The sequence below is a fragment of the Cololabis saira genome, chromosome 19 (genome assembly GCF_033807715.1).
Source record: "Cololabis saira isolate AMF1-May2022 chromosome 19, fColSai1.1, whole genome shotgun sequence".
Taxonomy (NCBI): domain Eukaryota; kingdom Metazoa; phylum Chordata; class Actinopteri; order Beloniformes; family Belonidae; genus Cololabis; species Cololabis saira.
Window position 1 is genome coordinate 2393207 of NC_084605.1, and position 12543 is coordinate 2405749.

At 42.8% G+C, this 12543-nt stretch overlaps 1 protein-coding gene across 1 annotated transcript; it reads right to left on the minus strand.

The window, feature by feature from the left end:
• Window positions 1-563: 563 nt before the first annotated feature.
• On the minus strand, window positions 564-2245 carry LOC133419264 (nuclear factor 7, brain-like). The gene has a single exon (XM_061708332.1). It carries the CDS (start codon window positions 2068-2070, stop codon window positions 649-651), a length of 1422 nt encoding a protein of 473 aa, XP_061564316.1. The 5' UTR covers window positions 2071-2245; the 3' UTR covers window positions 564-648.
• Between the last annotated feature and the right edge of the window lie 10298 nt (window positions 2246-12543).

The following is a 12543-nucleotide window of genomic DNA, read 5'->3' on the forward strand; positions in this document are numbered from 1 at the left end:
GATTCCAGCAAATTTATAACATGAATACAAACTTGGATAAAATGTCTCACAACTTTACAAACTTTTATATTTTGATATCTTAGATTTGAGATTTGTTTTTTACATGTGAACTTTTTACTTAAAATAATCCTGATCTTTGAAAAGTTATTCCATCAAAACATTAAAGACACATACATATATTTTCTTTTTTCTTTTTTTTTTACCTTGTCTGCACACATATTAATGGTTGATACCATGCCGGTAAAAACCTAAGGCATATATATATGTGCATTGTTACTATATTTAAGATATATATACATATATATACGCATACATACGCATACACATACATAAATATACACATACAAACACACGTCAAGCACTGGAAATCTGCAACAAAAACTACAAACAAAACACAAAACCGACACGGAGCCGAACAAAACACGAGCAGCAATCGACCCAAATCTCCAGGTCTGATCACAGTCTAAGCTAAGCTAGGCTAGGCTAAGCTACCGCTAACTAACCCCAAAAACTACAGAGCAGGTGAACAAGCCAGTGTGTATGTCTATGTGGCTATGTGTGTGTGTGTGTGTGTGTGTGTGTGTGTGTGTGTGTGTGTGTGTGTGTGTGTGTGTGTGTGTGTGTGCACATACATATATTTTCTTTATCTCAGGTTAATCTATTTTTTGTCTGACAGATTCTGATCTCAGAAGTTTTTGCATCACCAGACTGTGAAACATTGAAATAAGGGAAGAGTTTCTCAGTGAAAGTGTCTCTGTAAGTGTAGATGTGTGTCATGTCTTCAGCGTTGTAGAAGGAAACCGTCCCCCCGTCATAGTCCAGCTGGACTCTGATCCTCCGGAGACTCGTCTCCACCGTGACGGTCTTACCAACACCATTGGTGTATTTTCCATCATGATACGACAAACACCAGATTCCATATTTAGGTGAAGCAAACACCTTTCCCTTCCTGTCAACTGAATCTTTAACCAAACCAATATTCCAGACAGGATGATCTCCCACCTCCACCTCCCAGCTGTGTTTCCCTGAGGTCAAACCCTCACAACCAAAAACAATGGCTCCGTAGACGTTTCTCTCTGGATTATCAGGAAGCTGCTGGTATGTATCTCCACATCTCACACTGGTCAGATCAGCAGACAGATAGAGACAGCGTTTTGCAGTGTTTGGGTCCAGAACCACCGGGCTGAAGTGGACCTGGTCCCCCATCTTCTCCCAGACTCTGAAGGCCAGGTTTCCCAGGTGTTTGGCCTCGTCTACCAGAGTTCCTGAGAGCAGCCGTGGATCTGACACTGAGCTCTGCTCTCTGGCTCTGTCCCGGGTGGGTTTGTACCTGCTGAGGAACGACATGTTGTCTTTCTGCAGCTCTTCTTCCACAGCAGAGATGCTGTCTGACAGAGAGGAGATCTGCTCCTGGATCCTCTTCCTCTCCCCGCTGATCCTCCTCCCCTTCTGCTCCTCTTCCTCCCTCAGAGATGCCAGTCTGGACTCCTCTTCCTCCTTCAGGAACTGCTGGAGTTTGTTGAACTCTGCTCTGATCTGCTTCTCTGTGGACAGCAGCTGCTTCTCCGAGTGTTGAACCAGATCTTTATATGTTTCCTCCACTTGTTTGTATTTGTTCCTCTTGTCCTGCAGAGACTTTAAGTCAGATTTCAGCAGCTCCTTCAGCTCACCGACTGCTTCTTCTACAGGAACCACTTTGTGGTTCTGGTGCAGAGAAAACTCACAGACAGAACAGAATGCTCTCTGTTCGTCTCTACAGAACAGTGGAGTTGTTCCTGGATGTTTCTTACAAACTTCCTCCTCCCTCTTTTCTTCTTTTTCAGTCTCAGACGATCCACCTGTCTGTCTTCCAGCAAAAGAGTTGGCAAGTCTCTTCAGTGAAAAGTTCACATCAAGATCTTTAGAATCTTTTCTTTTACAGATGGGACAGTTTCTGTTTTTATTTTGTTCCCAGAACTCTTTCAGGCAGCTTGAACAGAAGTTGTGGTTGCAGCTCAGAGACACCGGATCTTTCAACGTCTCTAAACAAACGTGGCAGCTCAGGTAATCTTTAAGAGTTTTTTCATCCATTTCTTCAAATCTTTGAAGTATTCTTCAATCGGTAAACTCACCAGTTAAATGTCCCTCTGAATCACAGATTTAAGTCCTTTTATTTCAGGTTTTTAGTTCATAACCTCCACCTGAAATGGCGTCTCAGCTCCGTTCAGTCACAAGAATGAACTTTGAGTTTCACCTATTAAATTTACTGACGTCAACAGATAGATTTACATGTTCTTATCAGCAGGGAGTGGCGTTTGACTTGTTATTCAGAAATATAATCAAGGGACTTGAATGTACTTTTTTGTATGTTTGCATTGTTGTTTTTCTTTTTAAAAAGAAAACAATTAACAAAATAATTGCCACTCTGTATGTTTTACATAAATCTAAAAGCTTAGAAAAACTTCACTGATTCAAACATAACGTACAACATGTCATGGTTGGTCCTCCAGCCTTCAGTGGTTTTCCACTCATCTCTCTCCTCCTCACTCCATCTGCCGGCACCTCGTATCCTTAGTCCCCCGAAGCCGGCCCCTCGTATCCTTAGTCCCCTGAAGCCGGCCCCTCGGATTCTTAGTCCCCCGAAGCCGGTCCCTTGGATCCTTAGTCCCCCGAAGCCGGCCCCTCGTATCCTTAGTCCCCCGAAGCCGGCCGCTCGTATCCTTAGTCCCCCGAAGCCGGCCGCTCGTATCCTTAGTCCCCCGAAGCCGCCCCCTCGTATCCTTAGTCCCCCGAAGCCGGCCGCTCGTATCCTTAGTCCCCCGAAGCCGGCCCCTTGTATCCTTAGTCCCCCGAAGCCGGCCCCTCGTATCCTTAGTCCCCCGAAGCCGCCCCCTCGTATCCTTAGTCCCCCGAAGCCGGCCGCTCGTATCCTTAGTCCCCCGAAGCCGGCCGCTCGTATCCTTCTGCTCAGTCCCGAGGACGGCCCCCTGAACTTTGACGGTGTGTTGGGCTGGCTCCACATTATTTACAAGACCTGATAGTGCCTTATGTTCCTCGCAGAGCTCTCCGTTCTCGGAGTGCAGGTTTACTCGTAGTTCCTAGAGTATCCAAATGTAGATTTGGAGGGTGGGCGTTCTTCTATCAGGCACCATTACTATGGAACCAACTTCCAATCTGGGTTAAGGAGGCTGACACCACCTCCACCTTTAAAACTAAACTTAAAACCTTTCTGTTTAGTAAAGCCTATAGTTAGTGTTTAGTAAACCTCTAGCTGGTGTTGGTAAATCTCTAGGTAGTGTAAACTCTAGTGTGTTAGAGTCAGTAGTCATAGTTGCAGCTATAGAACAAGACTATAATAGTTAGGGGAGGGGGGTGCGCAGGGGGGCGCGGCGGCGGGGTGGCACCATTCCCAGGTGTCTATGTCTTATGTTGTCAGTATGAATGGGGGGATGTTGGACCGTTTCCCCCTCCGTCTGGGGTCTCCGGTGGCGCCGGGGGCGCCCCTGGAGGTACGGTGGGGCCCTGGCCCGGCTCGGAAGGCTGCCCCCCGTGAACTGGATGGCCGGTGGGGGAGCGTGGGCGTCCTTCCAGGGCCGGCTCCGCTGGTCCTGCCTCCTGGCTTCGGCCTCCGCTCCCCCTCCTTCCCCCCCTTACATGACTCATACGCACATAGGCGAAGGGCGGGGGGTCCGGGGCGTGGGGGGCATTGTCCCGCGTGGCCCGGAAGTCCCCGCCGCACGGTTTTAATAACACTAGACACTGCACATTCAACATTTAATAAATTAAATTAAAAAAAATTCAACAAGGACACTTAGTTCGGGAGGGGGGGGGGTCAGTGTCAAATTGATACCCTGTCCTCCCCCTCCCTGTTTTTTATGGCATTAATCACATGGGTCACCACACCAGGGTCGGGAGGGGGTCCCACATCACCCGTGTTCCCTCGCCGGCCTGGGATGGGTGGGTTGTGATGCTCGGGCCTGGCGGGGCTCGCCGCGCAGCCTGGGGTGCCTTCTGGCGGTGCTGGACCCCCCCGGGAGGGGGAAACGGTGCGTGATTGTGCGTCTTTGTCGGTGAGAATGTGGTGTGGAAGGGTCCTGCCATGGAGGATTTGGGCGTTCATTGGCAGGACAACAAAATTCATAATTTATTGATATTATGTCATACAAAGATGGCTATTAATATTATTATTATATTATTATAATTATTATTGTTATCATTATTATTATTATGGTTAGTATATTATATTATTATTATTATTATTATAGATAGGGGATAGGTGAATGGATGAATGAATGGGATGCCTGGGTCTGGTGCCCTCCGTTGTCGGGCCCGCGCGGGTGTCGCAGTGTTGGGGGGTTCCCTCTCTCCGGGCCCGTCTCCGGTCCCCCCCGCTGCCTCTGCGGCGGGGCGCCCCTCTGGTCTTGGAGGGCACTTTCGTGGGGACGGGTGCACCTGCCCGCGTCGGCGGCCGGGGCGGCTCTGTCTCTCCCTCGCCGGTTGAGGGCCTCCTGGCCACGTGTCCGGCCCGCGGGTGGCGGGGTTGCACTCCCCCCTCCCCCACTATAGATACACTTCAGGTGGAGCTCTGATAGGATTATTACACACACACACACACACACACACACACACACACACACACACACACACACACACACACACACACACACACACACACACACACACACACACACACACACACACACACACACACACACACACATAGACATACACACTGGCTTGTTCACCTGCATGCTTGGTCTGTAGTTTTTGGGGTTAGTTAGCGGTAGCTTAGCTCAGACTGTGATCAGATCTTGAGATTTGGGTCGATCGCTGCTCGTGTTTTGGTCGGCTCCGTGTCGGTTTTGTGTTTTGTTTGTGGTTTTTGTTGCAGATTTCCAGTGCCTGACGTGTGTTTCCGTGTGTTCCTGCTATATATATATATATACACACACATATTTATGCTAACCGCTAACCAGGAGCATATTTATGTATATATATATATATATATATATATATATATATATATATATATATATATATATATATATATATATATATATATGTATATATACACACATATTTATGCTAACCAGGAGCCGTGTTCTGGACCAGTACCCCCCTCCAGATCCCAGAATCCCCCAGATGATACAAATAACTGGCTTCTTGATGTGGTGTGGTCTGTGTCTGACGAGGGAGATTTTTTTTCTAGGCCCTGAATTGAGGCTTGGTGACGTAGAATTGTCAAATTGGGTTGATTCACCATTCGAATGGTTACAGATGACTTTTGTGATACTGTATTTGACCCGGATTGTATGGAAATGGGTTTCTTGTCATTGCGAGTATGAGCTGTGTTTGTTCATTTTATTGTTTTTCTCCTCACCTCTCTCCTACTAACCCCCCCCCCTCCCCACACACACGCACGCACGCACGCACGCACGCTCCCTCGCACGCACGCACGCTCCCTCGCTCGCACGCACGCACACATACACACAGACATATACATACACACACACACACATACACACACACACACACACATACACACAGACATATACATACACACACACACACACATACACACACACACACACACATACACACAGACATATACATACACACACACAAGTCATCTGAAGTTTGTGTCTACTGTTAGTTGTTTTTGTGTAGTTTAGCCATCAGAATTTATCCTGAGTGTTGTTTCATCATCTTTTAACACTTGTGTAAATAAATTCTGATTAATTTGAATGAGAGAAGTTGTTTGTCTTTATTTTACACATTCACAACTGCTGGTTTAAAGGTCTGAGCTCGGACTCCTTCCTTCACTAACTGTTACCTAGAGACTGATTTTGCTGTTTAGTTCATCATTTTCCTGATCACATCAGGTGGTTTTCAGCCCTGTTTTGATTAATTCATTCTGATAATTCAATTTGATAAATAATCTACTTTATTAATTATTAATGATTGTCAAAGGACAACCATTAATAACTCTTTGATAACTGAACCAGCAGCCCCTCTGTAGCTCAACAATGGATTAGTTTAGAGAGAGTGTGTGTGTGTGTGTGTGTGTGTGTGTGTGTGTGTGTGTGTGTGTGTGGAGCAAAAACTCCTTTGACAAGACCAAACAATAAACGACATTATACAACAATATACAACAATATACAAAATTATACAACATTATATTACAATATACATCAATATACAACAATATACAACAAAATTCAAGAAAAACAGAACTGGTGGAAACTACTGAGTAAAGCTAAACCAGAACTAATGTGGAGGAAATGTTTCATGTCTTATTCAACTTTAGTGGGGTGTGATTTTATTCGTTTTAACTTTAGTGTGTTACTTTCACTGTTTTAGACATTAGTTTAATTAGGGATGTGTCCAGTAGTTTGGGGGATAAACTAGACATCAGTTTAATGATGGATGTGTCCAGTAGTTTGGGGGATAAACTAGACATTAGTTTAATGAGGGATGTGTCCAGTAGTTTGGGGGATAAACTAGACATTAGTTTAATGACGGATGTGTCCAGTAGTTTGGGGGATAAACTACACATTAGTTTAATGACGGATGTGTCCAGTAGTTTGGGGGATAAACTAGACATTAGTTTAATGAGAGATGTGTCCAGTAGTTTGGGGGATAAACTACACATTAGTTTAATGACGGATGTGTCCAGTAGTTTGGGGGATAAACTACACATTAGTTTAATGACGGATGTGTCCAGTAGTTTGGGGGATAAACTAGACATTAGTTTATTGACAGATGTGTCCAGTAGTTTGGGGGATAAACTAGACATTAGTTTAATGAGGGATGTGTCCAGTAGTTTGGGGGATAAACTAGACATTAGTTTATTGACAGATGTGTCCAGTAGTTTGGGGGATAAACTAGACATTAGTTTAATGAGGGATGTGTCCAGTAGTTTGGGGGATAAACTAGACATTAGTTTAATGTGGGATGTGTCCAGTAGTTTGGGGGATAAACTAGACATTAGTTTAATGACGGATGTGTCCAGTAGTTTGGGGGATAAACTACACATTAGTTTAATGAGGGATGTGTCCAGTAGTTTGGGGGATAAACTAGACATTAGTTTAATGACGGATGTGTCCAGTAGTTTGGGGGATAAACTAGACATTAGTTTAATGACGGATGTGTCCAGTAGTTTGGGGGATAAACTCGACCAGACTGAAACGGAGCTGCAACACTTCTGCTTCATGAGGTCCATACAGAGTCCAGCTCAAACCGCTTCAATCCAGACACAGAATTCCACTAAAAACATTTATATTTGTGTTATTTTTGTTTGAACAATGTCGTTAGTGTGGTGGAAATAAAAGGATCTTATCCCGATGAGAGAGTCTACGTCAGATTAGTTGAATGAGGACTGTGGTTTTATGGGGGGGCTGCCCTTTTGTACCAGGAAACAAGATGTTTATTCCTTATACAGGCTTTAAGAATAGATTAGATTGTCTTATCTTAAAAGGGTAAAAAAGGTAAAAAATATATAATTACGAAATATGAACAGTATATACATTGGAATGAAAAATAAAAAGTAGTGCAGTACGGGAAAGAAAGGAAAAACTGCAAAAGAAGCAGGTAGGATGTGCGTGAGGTGGACAGATATTGCACATGTTTGGAATATAAAGTATAATAATAATAATAATAATAATAATAATAATAATAATAATAATAATAATAATAATAATAATAGTAATAATAATAATAATAATAATAATAATAATAAATATAAAGGTTCCAGCAGGTGAGGAGGAATCAAAGGTGATTTTCTCAGCTGAGGGAATTGAATTAAGGAGTGTTTCCTTGATCAAAGTCCACCAGACCTTTTTCAGACAGTAGCTGTGGTTCTCTGTGGGAATGTGCTTTGCTCTGTTAAGAAAGAACAAAAGTTACTTGTAACCTTGGACATAGATTAATGTACATGAATAAAGAAAATAAAAATACAAGATGAGTAAAACAATGAAAGTAACACACTAAAGTTAAAACGAATAAAATCACACCCCACTAAAGTTGAATAAGACATGAAAAACTTCCTCCACATTAGTTCTGGTTTAGCTTTACTCAGTAGTTTCCACTAGTTCTGTCTTTGTTGAATATTGTTGTATATTGTTGTATATTGATGTTTATTGATGTATAATGTTGTATAATGTCGTTTATTGTCTGGTCGTGTTAAAGGAGTTTTTGCTCCACACACACACACACACACACACACACACACACACACACACACACACACACACACACACACACACACACACACACACTCACACTCATAAACTCTCACACACACACACACACACACACACACACACACACACACACACACACACACACACACACACACACACACACACACACACACACGCACACTCACTCATAAACTCTCACACACACACACACACACACACACACACACACACACACACACACACACACACACACACACACACACACACACACACACACACACACACACACACACACACTCCTCCCTAACGTTCATTCTGCTCTAACAGGTGACGGTAGGAACTCGTTCTCACTTCTGATTTTCCTGCAAACTTTGATCATTTTTGTATCTAAAGACAAATCTACATGATTGTTAATGACAACACTTGTATTGGTGTTATTATTGATCAGAAACACTGTGATGATCAGCCGGTGATTAGTTTTCTTCATCGATCAAACGTTGGAGTTTTTATTTCCTGGAATGAAGCTGTCGTCTCCAGCATTAAAGTCAGACTGCTGTTTCCTGTGGAGCCTTGTTTTTAATCAAAGAATCATTTATTCTGATATTTAATACTGGTTATTCCAGATTAAATTATGATTTTTATAGATCAGAGGCCAGCACAGTTATGTCTGTTTATGAACATTTGATAACTGGATGGTTTATTAAACGCTAAACCACATTTTAGTAGAAAATACTACAATTTGTTGAAAAACTACATTTGGTATCAAGTGTGATAGTCGAATTTTACTTAGATTTTATTTTATTTAGTTCAGATAATAAATAACATTTGAAGTTTCAAAACCAGGAACCTTTAATCCTCCTTGATTGTAGGAGTTACTCAGGATGTTTTTATTGAGATAATGACATTTGTTTTTCCAGATAAAATGAAATAAAACCGTATTGATTTGTTTAATGACGGATGTGTCCACTAGTTTGGGGGATAAACTAGACCAGCCGACTGAAACGGTTCTGCAACACTTCTGCTTCAAACCGCCTCAATCCAGACACAGAATTCCACTAAAACACATTTATATTTGTGTTATTTTTGTTTGAACAATGTTGTTAGTGTGGTGGAAATAAAAGGATCTGATCCCGATGAGAGAGTCTACGTCAGATTAGCTGAATGAGGACTGTGGTTTTATGGGGGGGCTGCCCTTTTGTACCAGGAAACAAGATGTTTATTCCTTATACAGGCTTTAACATTAGATTAGATTGTCTTATCTTAAAAGGGTAAAAAAGTAAAAAAAAATATATAATTAGGAAATATAAACAGTATATATATTGGAATGAAAAATAATGTGTGTTTGACATTTCCAACAAAGTTATTATTTATTATACCTGCTCTGTTGAGTCTATGTGGAGTCCAGTAAAACCTGTGTGTTATTTTATATCGTGTACATTTCCCTTTAGCTTCCCTAATGTATTTCCCATTGTTAGATATGATTGTCAGCCACTCGTCTTTATCCATCAAACATCCAGGTCTCTCTCACACGTTATTTTCAGGCCCCAACAGTCATCACTGAGCAACTGGTTGGTTGTTCTATAGAATACAGCCGCTCTGTGGCACTGAGGAGAGTTTTTAATCTTAAAGGTGGAGATAGTGGGGGCACATGGGATGTTTGAGGTAACTGGTTCCACAGCAACGGCCCTATCACCTTTCAGCTCCAGCTGTGACCACAGGTAGTTTTCTCTGACTAGAGGAGCTCAGGGACCGCTGGCTGACTGGAACTGGAGAAGGTCAGTGATATAAGCAGGGCCGCCCTTTTAGAGCCTAAAAATCCATGAGTAAAACTTTCAACTTGATTCTAAAACAGCCAATGCAGGGAAGCCAAGACAGCGGGACATGTCCCCGGTTCCTCGTACCAGTCAGCAGTCTTGCTGCAGCGTTGTGGACCAACTGCAGGCGTGTTCATAAAGACTGGGGAGGCAACTGCAGTAATCAAAGAGAGATGTAATGAATTGTTGTGGAATTTATCAAAACCAGTTCAGAAGTCCGCTTTGTGGTATAGTGAGTTTTTATTCAGTAGCCGGCGGTCAGCAGGACCAGCACAGATCGTGTCTGAGTTGGTGTGTCGACCCCGGGTGATTGTGTCACGACTTTTTATACAGTAAGCTTCAAGGTACAGAAGGCAGGAAATACACAAACCAAGTGAGAGACAAAAAGTAATTTACAATCAGATGTGATCTGTGGCCAAATGTCATTATCTGGCATTTGGCCTGACTGTCACTAACTTCTAACTGACCCCATAGGGTGTTCTCGTGATTCATTGCGGGTATAAATGTACAATATTCAGTTTTAATGACAGCACAAGTTCCCCCTTGAGAAGCTAGTAAATCAATCATCCTCACAGCAGTCATTTCTTGTGAGAGCATAGGCATGCCTTTTGCAGTGGTGTTTGCTAAATCTTCAACTGCATGGGATATATCCCATATCTGGTCCAAAGCTGCCATGACTCCGTAATTTGGAACGAGGGCACCAAAAAATGTTGTCCTTGGTGTTTGTTTGTGTGTGTGTGTAAACTTTCGGTGGTACAGTAACGATTCTCATGGCTGGTACCACATGGCCCAGACCACATATTCCAGACCAGCCGTTTGGAAGATATTCATAAGCCTTCATGCCACAAATCCAGTAAACACCCTTTGGTAGAGGTATGGAACAGTGATTAACCATTGTAGCAAGGTAGCTATAATCCTCAATGGAATCGGGCAGTGGATTTTGGCTTGTTTTAGGCTTAACAAACGGTTCTTCAGAAGGAGAGTGTGTGTGGCCTGTGACAGATGTGAGTGTCTTGGCATGTACAATGCATCTGCTTCTGGGCTTTTCTTGCCTGCGTTGTTTCTTTCAATGGCTCCACCGAGGAGCCACAGGAAGAAGAAGGAATTGGCTGGTTTCCGGTGCATGGTCGAGGAGTTGTGTTCTTGCAGTGCGATGCGTGGATCCAGCTTAGATCCAGCCCTCACTCTTGACTCCAGTGGTGGGCAGGACGTGTTGAGCCTTGGACCAGCGAGGTTTTCTCTGACACAAACCCAGTCTCCGGGTTGTGGCATGGTTTGCCACTAGGAGGAGACTGGACAGCTTTTACTTTTCTGTGGATTGACTGAACGGCAGAGGTTAGAGTAGAACAAAATTATATCATGGATTCATCCATGGCATGGAAGTCCATCTTCTTCATATATAGAACTGAATTGCTTGGTATAGTCATAGGTCTACCCGTAATCCTTTCATGAGGCGTGAGTTTGTGCTTCCTAGTGGGTGTTGGCGGGTGTCAACATTGTCCATTTAAGTCCAGTTTAAAAATTATCTACACATACAAGAACATTTTCATACAAGAACATTTTCACATCCCTCACATTTTGGTATATGAATAAAGTCTATTTGCAGAGCTTCAAAAAAAAGTCACAGTGGGGGGAAGTGTTGATAATGTTTGCAATATTTTTTCATAGGATGCAAATCTTGGAGCTTATCAGTCTTTCAACACTATCTGACACATTCCCCCTTTGCTAACATGTGGACAACTATGCGACACGCGTGCTATTAACGGGTACAAGGATGTGGGTTTCACATCGCGGCCGTCGTTGCTGACCCACAAATTATTTACATTTTTACAACCATGGGAATGCTACAATCTGTGTTTCTTCACATCAGTAGTCTGTTGTAAGAGGGCTACATCATTGGGAGAAACCAGGTCGTTAGCGGGTATAGAAGAGCCGAGCTTTACATAGACAGGTAAGCCAAATTTGGCAGTTTCTTTTGCTGCATGGTCAGCCGAAGCATTGCCTGGTGAAACAGGGTCCTTCGACTGGGTGTGGGCTTCACATTTAACAAAGCAGTAGATGAAGGTAGTTGACATGCTTCTAACAGTTCACCAATCAATTTACCATGTCTACCGGGTGTCTCCGAGGATGTGATAAATCCTCGGTTCGCCCACAATATATAAAATCATGTACACAACCAAAAGCATATCTGGAATCTTAATATATTGTAACAGTTTTACCTTTTGATCAGTGTATATAGTTTCATCTACTTGGGTGGAGCTGGAGGAGGGCAAGGCGGTGCTTTCAACAATTAAGAATTATCACAAATTGTATAACCTGCGTATGGTATTCCACTTTTATAAGCAGAGCCGTCAGTGAAGAAAACAGGAAAAGTCAGAATGAGTGTTAAAGAAAGAGGTGTCAAAAGTATTCACATTCATAACTCAGGTAGAAGTATAGATATTAGAGTTCAAAAATACTCCTGTAGAAGTTGAAGTATCAACTAAATTTTTTATTTTTTTTTCAAGTAAAAGTATAAAAGTACTGGTTTCAAAACTACTTAAAGTATA

Bases quoted from the DNA above. Each gene is read 5' to 3' on its own strand.
- LOC133419264 (XM_061708332.1), bottom strand. From the start codon at position 2,070: ATGGATGAAAAAACTCTTAAAGATTACCTGAGCTGCCACGTTTGTTTA.